General features: G+C 32.7%; 1 protein-coding gene across 1 annotated transcript in view; it reads right to left on the minus strand.

Annotated features, from left to right (window-relative positions):
• Nucleotides 1-15,544: 15,544 nt before the first annotated feature.
• LOC107845504 (cytochrome c biogenesis protein CCS1, chloroplastic) overlaps nt 15,545-19,286 on the minus strand; it is a 9,367-nt gene continuing 5,625 nt past the window's right edge. The window contains exons 4-8 of the mRNA XM_016689864.2: nt 17,341-17,613; nt 16,939-17,207; nt 16,378-16,534; nt 16,197-16,280; nt 15,545-16,097 (exon numbers count right to left, since the gene is read on the minus strand). Coding sequence (XP_016545350.2) covers nt 15,939-16,097; nt 16,197-16,280; nt 16,378-16,534; nt 16,939-17,207; nt 17,341-17,613 — 942 coding nt within the window. The 3' untranslated portion in view covers nt 15,545-15,938. The remainder of the gene's footprint in view (nt 16,098-16,196; nt 16,281-16,377; nt 16,535-16,938; nt 17,208-17,340; nt 17,614-19,286) is intronic.

Consider the following 19,286-nt stretch of genomic DNA (forward strand, 5'->3'; position numbering starts at 1 on the left):
GATGCCGATAGATAACCCTGCAGAACTAACTGGTGATTTTGTAGCTAAATCTCAATTGGGGAAACCTTTTGATGAATTTAGGAATACTATGAAGAAGGAAAAACTACAGGAGTTTTTCAAGAAGAGCTGCTTTGGACACTTTCTTAAGCTGCCTGAGGACAACAATGCTTGTTTCCAAATGAGCATGGCATATGGTCTTCTCATGCGCAGGATAAAGTAGATGAGGGATGATAAAGATTTAAATGAGGAGTCAAAAATATGGATGAAATCTGGATCAACTACTGTGGCATGCCGATTTATTTTGGCATGAAAGAGTTTTCCATAGTGATAGGATTGAGATGTGATCGTCAAAAAGAACCTCTCATCAAAGATAGTCGAATTCTAGCAGGACAGCCAAACCACCACCATCAAATTAAGGTAAAACATTGTCCAAGCGACCACCCACCAAAACCAACAAATGCAAGGGAAAAATAGATGGTTTATTGGACACTGTTGGACGTGGCTGCAAAGCCATGATGTTGTTAGAAGATCTGAAGGATAAAGCCATACCAAATATGTAAAAGGAGCAATTGTGCTTAGTTTTGTTTACCCATTCCGTTATATTGTCTAGAGACGTCTATAAAGTCATAGAAAATGATTTTTTGGAGTGTGCTGTGGATTTTGAGAAATTCAATAATTATCCCTAGGGATATAACAACTACAAGTTGACTATCAAACATTTATTAAAAAAGCTATCCCCAAAGACGATCACCTCATATGGCTTTTCTTGGGATTTCATGGTAAATTTAATCACTATTTATTTACTCTTACATTAGTTTATATTGAATAATTATTATGACTTTTTTTGTTGCTTCCTATTTATATTCTTAAGGCTTGGGCATTTGAATTTATTTCTTCCCCTGAAAGTAGGTCAAGGATTATCCGGATGAGGTTTCTCATTCAAGAATCCTTAGGTAGTTGGCTGCAAAGAGCAACACAAGAATTAAGGTGGTTGATCTTTTTAACTCTCTGAATGATACAGTAAGTCTTCTTTCAAGTAAAGAAAAATAATTTTACTCAAAGAAAGATATTGAAACAGATGATTCATATGTTGCAACAGATGGATCATCTGTTGTAATTTATTTTAACAGATTACTCGTCTGGTGCAATAGATTAGTAATCTGTTGCGATAGATGAGTCATTTTTCACAATAGATTACCCATTTATTGTTTTGATTCTCTGAACCTTACTTAACAAATTACCCATCAACTACAACTTATGCAACAGATGATTAATTTGTTGCTGCATATGAATGATCTATTGCAACATAAAGATCATTTGTTACATAAGTTGTCTATGTTAACATATTACCCAATTAGCTGCAAATTATTATTTGATTTAAACATATCTACTCTTTTTTTATGTTGTGCATCCATGGATCGTATCTACTTAGCAAGAGTTGGAGATGATTTCTTTTATTAATCTAGGTCTTATTCATACAATAGTAGACCCAATGGTGGAGTTAATAAAGAAGGAATTGGTTGGAGAAACAGCCATAAGAAGAGCATTTAGGCAAGGTCAGCCTCATGTTGAGGCTCTTCATGACCAACCTGCTGCAACAGATCTGGGTATTGCTTTTGGGGGTGTTGCTGGTGGAGTTGTTGATATTAGTGGCAGCCATGCTAATGCTGATATAGCTGCCAATCATGATGATGAGCAAGTTGATGCTCGAGAAAATATAAATATGTTTGAATTCACCCCATACAGTAGTCCCTCTCACCCTTACAGTGGTCCTCTCACCCCTCTTCACTCTCATTTCTCATTGCAAATATACAGAGTTCATGGATAGATAGGATAAAATCTTTTAAAAAATAGATACTCTCACTAATGCTGTCAAGGAATTGAAATCCTAGAGGGTGTCATACCATCCAAGATGGTGAGAGAGTCATACACTCCTACAGTAGAGGTTAGGAAGACCAAAAAAACAATTAGACATATACTCTCAAATAGGAAACCAAAAAATTACAAATCCTCCTCCTCCTCCTTCAAAAGTTGATGAAGTTTAGGGACTATTGAATAAGGTGAACATATACGGGGAACTTGACGCCAAACAGAAGGTTGTTCTAAGAATGTACATAAATTCTAAGCATTGCACAGAAACCTTCACCATTAATTCCTTTTCCCCTCAATACTTCAAGAAGATGACAGATATAGAAGTGTGGTATGTAGACATGGTAAGTTTACTTTTCCTAACCTAGCCTTCAAATCTACTCCATGAAGAAAAATCTATGTAATAGATATACCATCCAATGCAACAGCTGGCTAATCTAGTGCAACTGGTGGTTCAACTGTTACAACAGATTACCCATCTGTTGCATAAGTTGCATTAGATGGGTAATCTGTTAACAAATTTAGAGAACCCTGTGCAACAGATAGACCATCTGTTGCATAATTCTACTTTGTTTTCCTTTTTTAAAATTACTAACCTATTTAAAAATTGTCTTCTTATATCAAGTATGTTTATTGAATTCTCTACCTCATGAAGGGCAAACAATTAGCATACTCGGATGCTTATTTTGCTGGCGATAGGATAATAAACCTCAACTTCTACAATAATTTCAGAAATAGGTACGATGAACTCATTTAGCTAGCATCAACTCCTTGTGGCTCGGGATTTGATTCATTAGTTTTTGGGTTTAAATGGGATAAACACATAATTGAATATGTTAGAGGGAAGAGGTCATATCCATAAGGCAAGGACTAGATCTATGCAAATAGAATTCTTGCAGTCATAAACGTGGACATAAAATATTTTCTGGATCTTGAAATACTACTCGAAGAGGGAATGATGAAGGTTTATGACTACAACTTACCTGTTTCCGACAAAGCCAATTTTTTAACCAAGATGCAACCACTATTGGACTTGTTTCCCAACTTGTTCAGGCAGAGTAAACTGATGAATTATTTTCCAGTGAAAGTGTTGAATGACAAATGGGATTTTGAAGGTCAAAACAAGGATAGGGACCTTTCAAAAAATGAAACTAGTGCCGCATGCAGGTCGTACGTTCTTGCACACATGTTTGATAATTAGCACTAATCCAACAACCTTTCTGTGCAACAACACTATGGAAAGGATGCAAGAGGTCTGGGATTATGGGGTAATGATTAAAAGGTTGGAGCCTATGTATGTAAAATAAGATGTAGAAACGCAAACACCATGACAATTTTTATTTCAAGTCACTTTACATGTAGTGACAATTTTTATGTTTGATGAAAATTGAATTGGTTTATTAAATTTGGGAAATTATGAATTAATACAAAAAATAATTACTAGGTTAAAATATTGTAACAAGTGCATTATATAGATATATAGACATTTGCATAATGAAATAGATAACCAACATATTGCAATAGATTGTCTAACTGTTGTAACAGATAGGCTATCTATTCTGACAAATACTCTATCTATTGAAATAGGTTGGTCATCTGTTGCATTATGCAGATGTTTATATCTAAGTCTATCTATTACAATAAATGGTCTATCTGTTGTAACATATAGTCTATCTATTGCAATAAATTGGTCATCTATTGGAACAAATCAAAATAGTAGGAAGATTTTTTTGATAATTTCCTATAGATGACCTACATGTTGCAACATATGTCTAAATTTATTTGATAAATTCCAACAAATATGTCGTATGTTGCAACAGATACATTATCTTTTGCAATTTTTTAATCAAGTATTCCATTTCAATTAATAAGTTCAAATCTAAGGATAAAATAAAATTCATTGACAAAATAAAATAAATCGAAAGGCCTTCAAAAATTACAGGAAATAAATCAATAAATAAATGAAGTGTAAAAAATTGTTAGGGGTACAGAAGATCTACTCAACAAATAAATCAAAAATTTAAGTTTTGATGACAAGAATTTTTAAGGAGATGTTATTACTTTAACAGACTCAAGCTATAAAAATCTACTCAATATGGACAAGTTGTTCTTCATTCGGTGTTGAATTCGGCTTTGGTTATTATGAATCTTTAATGTCTCTTGTGTACGATTTCTGAATTTTCCCTTCTCCGTATTAGCATATATTTTATGGAGTAATCTAGAATCAAGTTTATCATTTGGTACTTGTAATTCATTGCTCAAATACTCAGCGTAAGCGGCAATAAAAAGATCACAATCCCTACGTTTGTAAAAATTAGATAATCCATATCTTGCAATTAATGTAAGCGTTGTGAAATTTATGAAATAAAAATACATCATGATACTTGAATGATACTTATAGGCTACCAATGGGTTGTTGAGAAATTCCTTTAACATATTCTACACCAAATAGATTACACGTTTTATCCCGGTATGCTTCAATCGTTGACCAATCAATACAAATCTTTTGGCCCAAAAAGCCACTTATATCAAGGTAAGTAGGTAATATTTTATCCAGCTTTTGTATCTCAGGTGATGGCCCAAACCGTCTCCTTCCCGACATTGATTAATATACTCAGATGAGCCTCTATTTTAGAACAATGACCGTCAACACCCAATGGAATTCATCACCACAATTGATTGGGATATACACTTCTTCGGCCAAATGCCAAGGTAAGCCAGCTGAAATGCTAAAAATTTTTATGATATTAATCAAGCATTCCTCATTTTTGGAAACTTTTGGTTGTTGTTGACAATACCTATCATAGACATTATTGATGTAAACTTTGTACAAACTATTGTCTACCGTGTATTTATATTGTTCTTGTGTTTGAAACTTAGCCTTCTTTTGGAGGTAGTAAAAAATGACATTGATGTGCTTTACATATTATCAAGTATTTCAGATTACATGACAATAAAATTAATACACAGATATAATTAAATAAAGTATTAATAGTAATATGTATGTCATTTAAACCTCATCATTCCAATAAGTTTGGGGTTATGAAATCAAATAGAACCAATTCTTCATTCTGGATTGTGTGACAAAAAAGTCAAACATATCAAAACCAAAACCCGATTGGTTCACTTTGTAGTGTTCGTTATTTTATTTTTTGCATGATTTATATGTATTAATGTCATGTTTTTACAACAAGAATTGTATAAATCAATATCTTTAAAAATGATTTATGTACCTGTTAGCATGAGGCAGCCTTTCAACAATCCATTCTGAACAGTTGTTGATCAACTTTGTTAGTTTTTTTGGAGCCCTGTCCGAGATGTTGAACCTTTCAAACGGGTAATTTTTCATTCTTCTGGACTAACAGGCATCACTTTTATTAATCTTTGGAAGCAGCTAATGGATTATCAACTGTGATATTATGTTTTTCAGTAGTAGCTTTTACTATGGCATCCACCTGGAAAGCCAAAATTATTGATGCTAATCACAGAGATCAAAAAAATGGGAAAAGATAACTCATCTGTTAGAGGAAATCAAACAGGTATTCCTCCTATTTTAAATTATCCCAACATAACCCATTTGTTGTAATAGATGGATCATCTGTTGGGACAAATAAAAATAAGAGGAAGACCTGTATGATAATTTTCAATAGATGACCCATCTGTTGCAACATATGACTCATCTGTTTGGACAAACTAAAATAGTAGAAAGTCTTGATTTAACTTATCCCAACAGATGATCCATCTATTGCAGCAAATAGGTCATTTGTTGGTACAAATTAAAATTGTAGAAAGACCTGTTTGATTTACTAAAATAAATGAGACATATGCTATAACAGATGATACAGCTGATGCAATAAGTTAGTCAATTGTTACAACTAATGCAACAGGTTAGTCAGCTATTGCAACAGATTTATATATTTATTTAATAATTTTTAGCAGATGTGTCATTTGTTGAAACAAATATGTAGTTCATTTATTTGTTGGAACAGATAATATATATTCACCTTTTTCAGCTCATGCTTCTTTCTTGTGGCCCTTTTCCATTGATCAAAAGTGCAAAACAAAGACAGAGAAGTTTCAATTTTGCTTTTCTATGCTTGATAATGCCTTGAAAATTTCTTTCCTTCTCCTCTTAGCTGTCTTAATCTCTAATAGAGTGTATGGATATGAAATCCTCATTGATGGAATGACATTCCTCTTAGATGTCAATTCCTTTACAGAAGCAGTTAGTGCATTAATCAGTCTATCAGGTTTCACCTTAAAATTTTGACACTTGTATTCAGAACATTCACTAGGAGGTGCAAAATCTGTAAAACTAGTATGATCATAATCATAATGTTTGTCATTTCAAAAACTTTAAGAGGAGCATCATTTGCCCCAATAGCAACATCACTACCACTATCACTACTACCAATAACAACTCCATCACCACTAACTTCATCAGCAACAACAAGCATACCCTCCAAAATTACTTTTCTTGTGATGGTTGTTGCTCCAAACAATTCATTTTTTATTCTATTCGGATAAAGTTTGCACAGGCCGTAAAGTAAGGAAAAATGAAATCTTCAACTCTCGATTTTTTAGAATAAGCCACTGATGCACAATATAAAATAAATCAGTACATATATTAGAATAATGATTAAATTATTTAAAAAATCATTAATTGAAACAAGAACTTAATTAGAATTAGACTTACTGCTTCCTTCAGGGAGTTGAAGAGATCAATAAATTTTGTTTTCTTATCAGTTTTAGCCGACAACCATCTCTGGATTCTTGGACATGTAATTTCTTCCTAGTAGTTCACTTATTGTCTCAAATAATGAATTGTTTCAAATGCCCAAACCTATAAAATAACATCAATAAATCAAAAGTAATATTTAATAATAAAAAAATTACCATGAAAGCCCATGGAAAGTCATATTGTCTTTGGCTTTAACGGAGTCAACAAATATTTGATAGGCATTTTGAAGCTTTCATAACCCCAAGATAGTTGTTAAATATCTCAAGATCCCTGGAGAGCTTTATTAAACTAAGTGGTATGTTGTTGTTAACGTCTCTCGCCAAAAGAATATTATATATAAATCAAACCAAGCACAGTGATTGCTTATGCCTCTTTGAAAGTCTTTTACCTTTCAATGCTTCTATCAAATTTTTATTTTTAAATCTTGGACCAACAAAGGCCACTGAGTCATCACCATCACTTGACTTGCCTTTGCGATTTTTAGGTTGCAGGGTGCTTTTTTGGGGTTAGAATAGGTATAAGTTGAGAAGCAGAAGGAGGATAACATTTTCGTCCAATAATTATGACAAACTCCTTCCCACCAAAACAAATAGGCATGTCATAGTAATTTATCTATACCTCATCCATCTTATCTTTATTTTCATACATAAATCTACACTTGAGAAGATCATATACCATGGAAATGGAAATGAGCATTGTTGTCCTCTGGTAAATCAAGATATTGCCCAAAGCAGTTGTCCCTGAAATAAGCATTCAATTTTTGGTCTCGAAGTATTTTTTGGAAGGCGTCAAAAGATTTTTCCATGGCTAACTTAGCCACAAAATAACTAGTTAAATCTATGGCACCATCGCACTACATTCTTATAGGATAACTATCAATGCTGAAGTTTTTGACCAACTCTTAAGTGGAAGGGCTATTGCATTTGGATCATCTCTTTTGCAATATTCCTCATTCCCATGTTCATTATCTTCTGCTTCTAATTGAGATATTATTTGTAAAGAAAGCTCATAGAGTGGTGGATATAGCCTAGCTGCTTCACTTGTTCCTTTACTTGGACTTGATTTTATTTCTTTTCTTTTGGTAGCCATATTATCTAAAAATAATAGAAAACTAAAAAAGATTATAATTGGTTAATGCATCATAAAAAAATAACAGTAAATCTAACATATACAATAGTAAAATAATAGTTTCAACATATCACACATTTATTGCAATAAGTGGGTTATCTGTTGCAACATATAACTAACATATTGCAATAGATGAGTAATCTATTGGAAATAATAAAAATAGATCACTCATCTATTAAAATAGATAATTGGTTTATGAAACAGATCATTCATCTATTGCAACATATGAGTGATCTGTTGGAACTGTTATCAACTATCAATATTATTTAGATTTCTTTCAACAAAAAGGTCATCTATCGCAACAGATAAATGATCTGTTAGAAGAAATCAAAGTCTTGGACATGTTGTCCTATTGGAATAGTTGATAGAATTTTATCCAACAGATTATTCATCTGTTGAATCAGATGATTCATTTGTCGCATCAGATGGTTCATTTGTTGCATCAGATGATTCATCTGTTGCATCAGATGGTTCATCTATTACATCAGATAGTTTATCTGTTGCATTAGATAGTTCATCTATTGCACCAGATGGTAAATCTATTGCAGAAAAAAATTAGTACCAAGATCTTGTTCAATAGAACAATAAAAATATTATCATTTAATATCAAATACACTATTTTATCAAGAACAACAACAAATCAACCCAATAATACCAACACAACACACACACCAGGAACATCAATAATGACAAAAAATACCAACATTGTTGTTTTGTTTGTACAAATACAAACAACAAAATAAAACTTCAAAAAACTCAACAGACACCAACAAGTTAAATCAACAGTTCAAAAATAAGAACTACAATAACAACAAAAAATTGTATTTCACTCCTGAAATAGAAGAGAAGAAATATCAAAAATTAGGATTTTCTTAAGTCCCCATGTCAAATTTAAGCAACAAATATTGAAATTATTAACCAATACTAGAAGAGAAGTTGGCTCAAGCTTCTCTTTTTCTTCATAATTAAAAAGCCATAATTTTTTACCTGTAAAGGAAGAAAAGGAACGATGAAAACCTCAAAGTTATTTTTGTCGAAGACCAATGTTGTCATGTTGATTGATGGTTGACTGTCAAAAAGGAACTTGAATTACAACTATTTATCATTGGAGGTTGAAGTCGTCGGGAATTAAAGGAAGAAATTTATAGAATTGTTAGTTGGAAGAAGTTGAGAGAAACTCCTAAGAGAGAGGGGGGAGAGGAAAGAGATAGTTGATTTAGAGAGGAAAGGGGTGTGGGTTGATTTATATTTTTTAAAAGATTACAAAAGTTTTAAAAATATTAGTCAAGTCTAGAATTAACTTAATTAAGTTTTCTAATTATGTTTGACTCTTTAAGTTGGTCACTGTCATCAATCCTTATTTCAAGACTTAAAAGACATTTTTCCTTCAATTTTCTCTAATATTGACATCAAAAGAATTATATGATGTCTATGTTATATCCTTTTGCCACTCAGAAATACAGATGAAGTTAAAAAGGTTATGTAAACTCTATCAAGGAATACAGAGCTATTGCTTTTGTTCAAACTTATTTTTTTTCAAAAGTGTATCGGTTTTTTCATATTTTAAAAATTTGAGGTGTTTGATAAACAAGAAGAAAATAAGTGTTTCTTGAGAGTAAAATTACAGTTTTTCATAAGTTAAAAAAATAGTAGTTTTTTCCTATAAGCACTCTTGAAAAAAATACTTCTTGAAAGCAGTTTTAAAAGTTTATGGAATACAAACATCTCGAAACAAATACTTTGGAGAAAAATACACCAAAAATCAATTTTAAATGTTTAGTCAAACACTAATTGTTGCTTAAAGTGCTTTTAAAATTTATTTGTCAAACACAAACTTCTTCTTCCCAAAATTATTTTTTTGAAAGCACTTTTGAAAAAAACATTTCTTGAAATAAGCTAATTTAGAAGATTGGTCAAACAGACTATAATTTCATAATAGTCACTTAATTTTTAAAAATTTTCTTCAAATATCATTTTTGTTTCATTTATGATAACAACATCACTCAACTAATATTATTTCCTCAAAAATACTTAACACCTCAAAACCTTCTTCTTTTGGTACTTGACATACAATGTCATTAAAACTTTTTTTCTTAAATACTAAATGTATTAAATATATCAAACTCATTTAACCAAAATTATAATCATATTATTGTTTTAAAAAGAAGTGCATTAGTTTATCAAGAAGAAATTTTCAAGCTTAAAAATCCTTTACGGATACTTTAACTTTACATTTTTTGGATTTTTTTCTATATTATCGTTCATGTTTGCAAAATTACCTACAATAATTGTTTTTGTTTCTGTTAGGATAATAATATCACTCAACCATTAATTTTTTTTCAAAAAATACTAAATAACGCAAAAGATATCTTCTTTTATAATTGGCATGTCATATCACTAAACCATCATTTAAAAAAAAAACTACTTTCACATCAAACTCATATAACCAAAATTATAAATTATTATTTTTTTTAAAAATAAAGTAAGTTATTAAGAAGAAATTCTCATGAAATACTTTATTGCTACTTAAACTTTATATATTATTTTTCTAGAGTTATTTCTAGATGGGTCACTCATGTTTTCATATATAATTGCTTACAAAGACCACTTTTGTTTTATTTAAGACAATATATCTATTACTAAGCAAGTTATCTAGAAATTTCAATTCACATGTAAATTAATATGGTAAAGTTTAAGAGTGGTAAAGTATTTCTAAGAATGAAAAATAAACTTGCATTTTCTATTAAAAAAGAATAAGAATATAATTTTCGTTAAATGAGTTTGGTGAATTAACTATGTTTACTATTTTTAAAAAATGAGGTTTAAATGACATGACATGCCAATTAAGAGAGAAGAAAGTGTGTAATACTTTATAATGATACTTAAATGATATTGTTGTCCTAAATACAAAAATTATATTTGAAGAAATTCTCAAAACTTGAGCGACCACTTAAGAAATTACTATGTATTCCTTGATGGAGTATGCAGAGCTTTCTTAACTTCAACTGCCTTTCTAAGTGGCAAAAAGATGTAACATAGCCATCATATACTTTATTTATAAGGTAACTTACATAAATTTTAGTTTTTAATGGGTTGTAACACTTTTTATCATAACTTTATTAAATTATAAGATATTTCAAATTTTTTTATTTTTGTGATACATATCTTTAGCCTTGATACATATGCATTGTGATACATCTGTAATTGAGTGGTTAGTTGAATAAGGAAGTAACTGATTTTCAATTATTTCGGGGAGTAAATCATACGCAAATCGTGGCATACCATATCCACTTTCAAATAAATCTCTAAAATATCCAAAATCAGTCAACTTTCAAATTTTTCTTCCTTCTTTCATAATTTGAACATGTTTTGTCATTATTGGTAGTGTTCACAAATTGATCTTAAATTTTTATGTGATGGACTAGTTTTTCAGATGTATCTTTATGTTACATCTGGTAAAATTACTCAATACCCATTCATAATACAATCTCACACAAAATAAATAGTTTACATATGTTAAATGTATCAAACATTTATAAATAAATCAAAAATATGAATCACTATCAAAAAGTATATGGCATATGTATCACCAGTATCATATCTATCACAAATATATTGACAGCAAATGTATCACTCATATGTATCACTATTTATAGAATGAAAATGTATCAAGAAAATAAAAACATTATATATATATCAGCGCATTAATTGACACGTACCAAACTCGGACCGTGTTGTATGGGCACCTCAGGCCCACACAAATCAGAGGTCTCCCCGATAACCCAACCTAACCATCATCACAACAACCATAAGGGTCGGGTGAATCCCGACCTTATTATAAGATAGCGGAAATATAAGGCCAATAGTCAATACTTAGAATATATCTAACATTTCATTAACGTCAACAATCTAGCCAATACACCCAAGTCCACAGTCATCCACAAAAGCCTCTACCAAATTGAAGTCAATTATATGTCGGGACATGCCGCCGACAATAGCCAAGTACTAGATCTATATAAGTCAAAAACATAGAATAACATAACTATGAAAGGTAGTTCTTCCGGAGTATGAAAGCTCACCACTTTAAGGCCAGCTCACCACTTTAAGGTCAATGCGCAAATCGCTCGAACACCTGATCACTGCGTAGAAGAAGAAGAAGAAGAAGAAGATGCTCCGACCTCTATGTCACATAGGGACATAGCGTCTGAAGATGGTTAGCGGTTGGAGCGCTAGCATATAATCCAAGGATAAGGATAAAATAACACATTTGTTCAATCCAAGTCAAATCATTACACATAATCATAGCTACACAAGTATATGCATATATGAAGATAAATGTACATATAGTTACACAACTTGCCAAACCATGGAACAAATTATCACATGCATTCTCAAATCATGAAGTGAAGAACTTTCAATATTCTACATTACCAATTTTATCTTCGTTACCTTAGTTAATGGGGATTTGAACCCCAAACCAACCAACCAACGAATCTAACCAATTTAACCAAGTTAACCAATTAATTGATTTAACTAATTCAATCACTTTATTATGCAGGGGACTCAAACCACAAGCCGTCTCATCGGACTAGGGACTCGAACCACTAGTCATCCTATCAGACTAGGGACTCAAACCTCTAGTCATTTTCTTGGACTAAGGAGTTGAACCACTAGTTAAATCATCGGACTAGGAACTCCAACCACTAGTTATTTTATTAGATGGTGTATTTTAACCTTAAGAGATCTCTTTAGGAGAGGGACTCGAACCACAATCCATTTTATCTAACTAGGGACTCGACCAACTAGTCATTTCATTGGGCGAGGGACTTGAACCACAAGCCATCTTATTGAACTAGGGACTCGAACCACTAATTATTTCATTGGGCGAAGGACTCAAACCGCAAGCCATCTCATCGGACTAGGGAATCAAACCACTAGTCATCTCATTACTATTATTAGTCAATATTTGAACTCTTGACCCATTAGTTCATACATTATTGTCCATATAATTCATTTCAGCATTTAAGGACTTGAACCACTTACCCATATCAACACTATACGCGATCACATGGTCTTCATGGGAGCCTTCACTGCTCAACCATAACAATTGGCTAATGACCTAACTCAATTCATCATACAATTCAATCGGCAGTCATCAAGACCTTTACTAACTCATTCAATTTTCATTAGTATTTCCATACCACACTTAAGTTCCATATATAATTTCAAGTTCAAACTTAGGGAATTGAACCTCTTTTCTTAGTCATCAAACCAACATGGTCATAATTTAACTAATTATATGGCCAACAATATCAACACAATACCATTTATCAACCATTTATACTTATAGGGCCATCACCCCATTTAAAGCCATAAGCTAATCCATTACATGGTAAACAAGGTTTTTATCAACCATTTATCAAGCATTCACAATCATTATATTATTATCATGGCTTATTCATGTTCACTAGACAAATTCCATCGATACACATTTGACCTTCACAGAACCATTTAACCACTAGTCACTTCTATAGACAAAATGCCTTGAATCAATTCAATTTATGATTGTCAAGACCCACATAACTATTCATATTTCATTAGAAAGATTTCACCACATTCTCACCTTATTTAGGCTCAATACACAAATCAAGTTCATTTTCATATTTAAAGGCTTCAACCCCCTTATTAGTCATTAGCTCAACAGAGTCATTCAATTATACAATACATGGCTTGCATTACCTTTACGATATCATTTATCAATAATTCATGCTTATTGGGTCATTACCCTAGTTCAAAACATCACCAACATGTGACTAGAAAATTCACTTAAACATTTTCACAAACAACTTATGTGCATACCTTTAACAAGGTTATTTTCATGGTAGAAATCATCAAAATTGAGTTACTCAAGACCCTCATGTTAAACCACATAAAACAAGCACCCACATAGGTAAATCATCATTAATAACAAGTATAAACACAAGTCTAAGAAGGAATCAATATTATTCATCATTAGGCAACAAAACCCTTATCATTTGATTTCAAAACCACCATGTACACTTACTAATCCAAGTGTGACATACATGGGTTTAGAGTTATTTAACAAAGGGAATAGTTACACGCCTTAAACAAGATAATTTACCAAGAACTTGACTCTTCTTTATCTTCTAGATGAGCACCCTCCAAACCCTAGCCTCCAATCTTTTTCCAAGAACTTTGAGAGTGTTTTAGAGAGAGTTTAGGGTGTTAGATCCACTCAAAATGTGCTCAAAGAGGCCATATACACTTATATAATGAGAGGGCTTAGGGTTTAGGGTGTAGGAAATGACCACAAGGCACTTGGTTAAAAGCTGAAAATTGGACACATCCAGGGGTACAACTCACCATACGACTCATTAAGGGAATCGTACCCTAGGGTACGAGTGGTACCTTGACTTCTCCTAGGTCAGACACACTGTTAAGGGTACGAGTGTACACCCTTGAGTTGTATCCAAAGGGTACGACTCAACCCCTAACTCGTACACACTAACCGTATATAAAACAGTCCACTCAAGTTAAGAATTCACTCCATACAATCATGTTGGGTAAGACTCATATAGTTAGGGCACGATTGAGTGGAGGGCCACTCATATAGGGGACAATATACTATCCTTCCTAGGCTGCTTAAGGTATGAGAGGGGAAGGGGAGGGTGGATACGACCCGCATCCAAAGGGTACAATTGGCTTGTCCAATTGTATCTTGGTCATCATGCTCAAAACCAAAAAATTTTGCAAGGCAAAGATCTTGGGTGTTTCATTAATAAAAAATATAGGTATCAATGTTGAATTCGATATCTAACTCTGCAGACCATTACTGCGGTCGTCGTCATTGTTATGATTCCGCCAAAAACTATGAGAAAAATATAATGTTGGTCAACATGAAGCACACAGTAAAACTTTCAAAATTTTAAGGAGAAAAATTAATAGAGATGAGAAAAAATTGAAGCAAAGTGTAAGTTGCAAATGATAAGATTTAATGGAAATTTTTTAGTTGATTTTTTTTTTACGATATTTAAGAGATTCTCTCTCATTATTTACTCTCCTAAAATAAATGTAAATTTGTCACTTCGTTATTTATATGTATCCAGAGGAAAAGTAGAAATATAAAATTTTATGAAATATTTTAAAAGATAAGAAATTTTATGTATTTATATCTCTTAAGTTTGTGTTTTGCATAATTTATGCTTGTTTACATTGCTATTAACCAGGAATTTTGAATGTCCTCGCATATAGAGGTTGAAACCAATTGTAGTATATCTCATTTTGCTTCACCTATAACATCTGCATCCACAATATTTGTGTTGTTGGATTTGTAAAGTTAATTGTGACTATTCGCCTCACGTAACACATTGTAGCCCAAATAGGAACCCTTATGTCGGACAACTCTTAAAAAACAAATCAATCACCAAAGGATTCAAGTTGGACTAAAAACTCATCGTAGAAATGGTTGTTTATGTAGTCTTCACAACATTTTGCAATAATTATAATTCTTTTCATGGTGTTAGATCGCGGATTTATCAAAACTAGTTGAAAAAAATCGCATGTCAAAACAAAATAAAGGACAGCCCGATGTAGTAAAGCTCCCACATCCCGCTATGCCCGGGGTTCGGGGAATGGCCGGTCTACAAGGGTCTATTATACACATCCTTACCTTGCATTTCGCAAGAATCTGTTTCCACAGCTTGATCTCGTTGCCTCTTGGTCACATGCAACAATTTTACGAGAACAAAATGAAAGGGCAAATTCAAATGCGATTTGAGATGAATGTCAAATATAAAGCATTGCTCTTTTTATAAGAATTGGATGGAAAAAGTACAATTCACATGTTCACATACAGCTTTTTCTATACCAACCAACAGGAAAAAAAAATTAATGCAAAAGAGTAGCTAAACCCAAGTAACATATTTCCAATACAAACTTATCTATACATCTGTAATACGCCCAAGAAAAGAAAAGGACTGCTTCACATGGGCCAAGAATTTGATCTAGAATTTGTACTAAGAGCAAAGCCGAAAAAACCAGTAAAATCAAGACCAAGGTCTTTACTAGCTGAAGATTTAGTATCAATAGTTTGATATATGTGTTTCTGGTATTTCTTGAACAAACATCTAGCTGTACGATATCAGCTAGTTCCACATCGTTCCCTTTTCTCCAACCCAACTTAAACGCCACTGTGAGTATCAGGTTCCTTGGGAGAAGATGATTCAACTAATTCTGGGACATGATCGAGCAAGCGATTGATTGTGTCAGGAAACTCACCCTTTGCCCGGTTGGTCTTACCCCCAATAACCACCGATGTTCCATCTTGCAAGGCCCATAACTTTTGAAGAGTTACAATTCACATGAAAACATGAAAAACCAATGAGATTTCTAAAATTTAATAGCTCAAAGTTGTTCATGTTTTGGCAGGAATTTTTACCTGTGTATGAGATAAATAACTGATGCAAGTTGTAAGCATGAGAGAACCAAAACCAGCATATACAACGGGTACTCCTGGATCAGTCTGCATCAAATCATGGTTCACACATAAGGGCCATGGCAAGCAAAATATGAAAACAACTGGATCTGGTTGTTGCTGAATGAGGATTCATCTAGGTTACCTTTAGATCAAGGCCACTACTGCCAATTGCATCTTCAATAACAATTTTGGTTCCATTAATCTCAATTGGAAGTTTTGAATTAGGCCGTCTGACTCCAGCAAATTTCCCTTCTTTATCATAAAGAATAACCGACTGCAAATCACGTGCGAGCATTGATCTGGATTTTGAACCGCCACAATGACAAAAAAAGAATTAGAATAGTTGACATGACAGAGAACACTAAAGACATAAGCTAGTCAACGAGTTGAAGATTTCTATCTTCCCCTGAAATTTTGTTATTCCAGCAGGCAACCAAGATTTGGACCTGACATCAAAAGCTTATGCTTCTATAGAGATTAACAAACAAACGATCTCCTTAACAAACTTCTGATATTTTAAACTTTCTGGTGCTTAGATTCACCATGTTCTTCTCCTGAAGTTTGAGAAACAGGGTAACCTACTACACAATAGCCTAGAAGCAATTTCACTTGATGCTCCATATTAAATTAGAAGAAAAGAAAGTGGCTGAAACGTCCATGAGTCCAGCAGTTATCTAGATAGTGTGGTAGTTAAAGAACATACACTCCCTTAACATTGAGTGAATTATCATCCCCTACTGGTAGGAATGTACCAAACAGCTTCTTGTCCCCACCATTCAGTTGCAGTGGTGCCATAGCCAAATTAAAAGGGCCTTCATCATCCTTCAGTACTTGCAAGGCAGAGATACTCCAATCTGTCTGGTATATAGTGATCCCCCCATACCTTAAGGGATCATTGACACTTATGGTCTTCCTCATTACTTCCTTTCCGTCAAGGTCAAACAGTGAAAGATCAGTATGGAACTGCAAGACCTACAACACATATTAAACACAAATTGAAAAGAAAGGCGTCCTCAGCAGTCTGTGGCGGCGGAAACACATTTGTCTTTCATAATCTGACCTGCATACTTCCTTACGAAATGAGAAAGGAACTGATTTTGCATACCTCCCCACTGTCGTAGTAGTCCATGGAGAATCGATTGACGTGAACCTCCGTACTGAAAGCATCAGAAGGAGTGGATAGAAATCCGGACGGTGCAAGTACATCTCCGACAATGAAATTTAAACCTTGTGGAACAGTTACAGCCCCTCTAAAGCTCCCAGCTGCACTAAGAGTTCCTCCAGACATTACAAGCAGCAGAGATAAATGTACACCAATTGGAGCAAATCTGCCTGCCAACCCTTTAAATGCAAACAGAGTTGGCCCTTTCAAGAATACCTGAAGATACAGAGATTGTTAAAGGTAATCCAAAAAAGTCATATTTTGAAGAAAGTAAGAAATAAAAAGATGTTTGTGAACAAGCCATTCAAGGACAGATAAGTGAGGTGACCAGAAAAAGATTCAGAATATCACTTAAGTTTCACATTGGAGCAAATCAAAATCTTACATTCTCCGTTCTGTTTAACGGATAACACGAAACATTTCTAAAATTAAAAAATAGTAGGACTAACAGAAAAAAAAAAAATCAGAGGCACTGTGTCTGACTCTATACACGCATAGGTTAATCCACACCAGTAACATTTTGAGAAAGCTCTCATCTCTCTCTGAAGAAAGCCGAAGTACTTAACACTAAATATCGATATGAAGCAGAAAAAATAGAACACCATTGTAGATACTACTCAGGTACATTCAATGAGACAGAAATAAAATGGGAAAGAATTATGTTCATTATATAAATGTTTGTTAGCATTTGAGTCATATATTGTGTATAACAAATTTATTGTACGAACAGATAATACACAGGTGGTTAACAAAGAACATACAAAATTCAGTTACAACAAAAGAGATTCGGAGACTAGTCTTGAATATATTAAATTTCACATTTACAATTGAAGTGATCAGTACTAACAAAAATGTTATTGCAGATTACATATCAAGACAAAGCTACACAGACTGAAATAATAGAAGAAGATACTCTAAAATAAATACTTAACACCCTAACTACGCTTTCAATGAAAGTGGACAGTATGGGTAATGAGATAGAAAAGCTAAAGATTAATGAAGATAAACTGAAGTCTATAGATACAAATCAGCTAACTCAGCAGTGTGCAGAGCTATGTCGATCGGAAGACATTAAAGTTCCAGAGCTAGAAGGAGACGTTGGGACACTCCATAAAACCCATAACATTTATCAATCTACTTCTGCAGGTACAAGCAAAGGAGTTAATCGACCAAGATACCAGAATATGAATATGAATAAAATATTTGAAAAACCATTTACACCAAAAACACAAAAAGACCACTTGTTCATACCCCCACAAGTTACCACATACTGAGATAGCCTAAACCAAGACAAAAAAGTATACAACTACACAGCCCATTTGTAAGGGGGATGCGGATATAGGCGATTAACTAACATATAAAATAGATTTATTATATATCTAATGAATCTATTTTTCTTTGTGCGTGGATATTTCTTAAATTTTGTTTCAATATCTTTTAATGATTTATCCTTTTCGTAAGATATATTCATTAATTTGTCTAGTTTATTATTTTATCCTGTATTAATTGCAGAATTACAAATTTCTGTATAATAATTTATCCTAACTGTACTGTAATGTATATCTGTTTCTAGATTTTCATTGTTATTTATTATCTTGTGTTGTTCTTCTCGTAGTGAGTTTTTTAAATTATATAAATTATCACATGTGATTTTTTCTAATTTTTCTAAGGTTTCTTCTATTCATATTAATTTTTCTTTTAGATTTTCCATTATTTTTCTAATTCGGTTTCTATAATTAATTTTATTATTTAAATTATCTTGATTTTCTCTAGTTTTTCTAATATATTCTAACATCTCTTAATCTGAATAATATCTTTCTGGATAAATTTTTTCGTATAACTGTTCTAGCCAATTTATGATTTCAATTTCATAGTCTATTACTTTTTCT

Source organism: Capsicum annuum, chromosome 10 (genome assembly GCF_002878395.1).
Source record: "Capsicum annuum cultivar UCD-10X-F1 chromosome 10, UCD10Xv1.1, whole genome shotgun sequence".
Taxonomy (NCBI): Eukaryota; Viridiplantae; Streptophyta; class Magnoliopsida; order Solanales; family Solanaceae; genus Capsicum; species Capsicum annuum.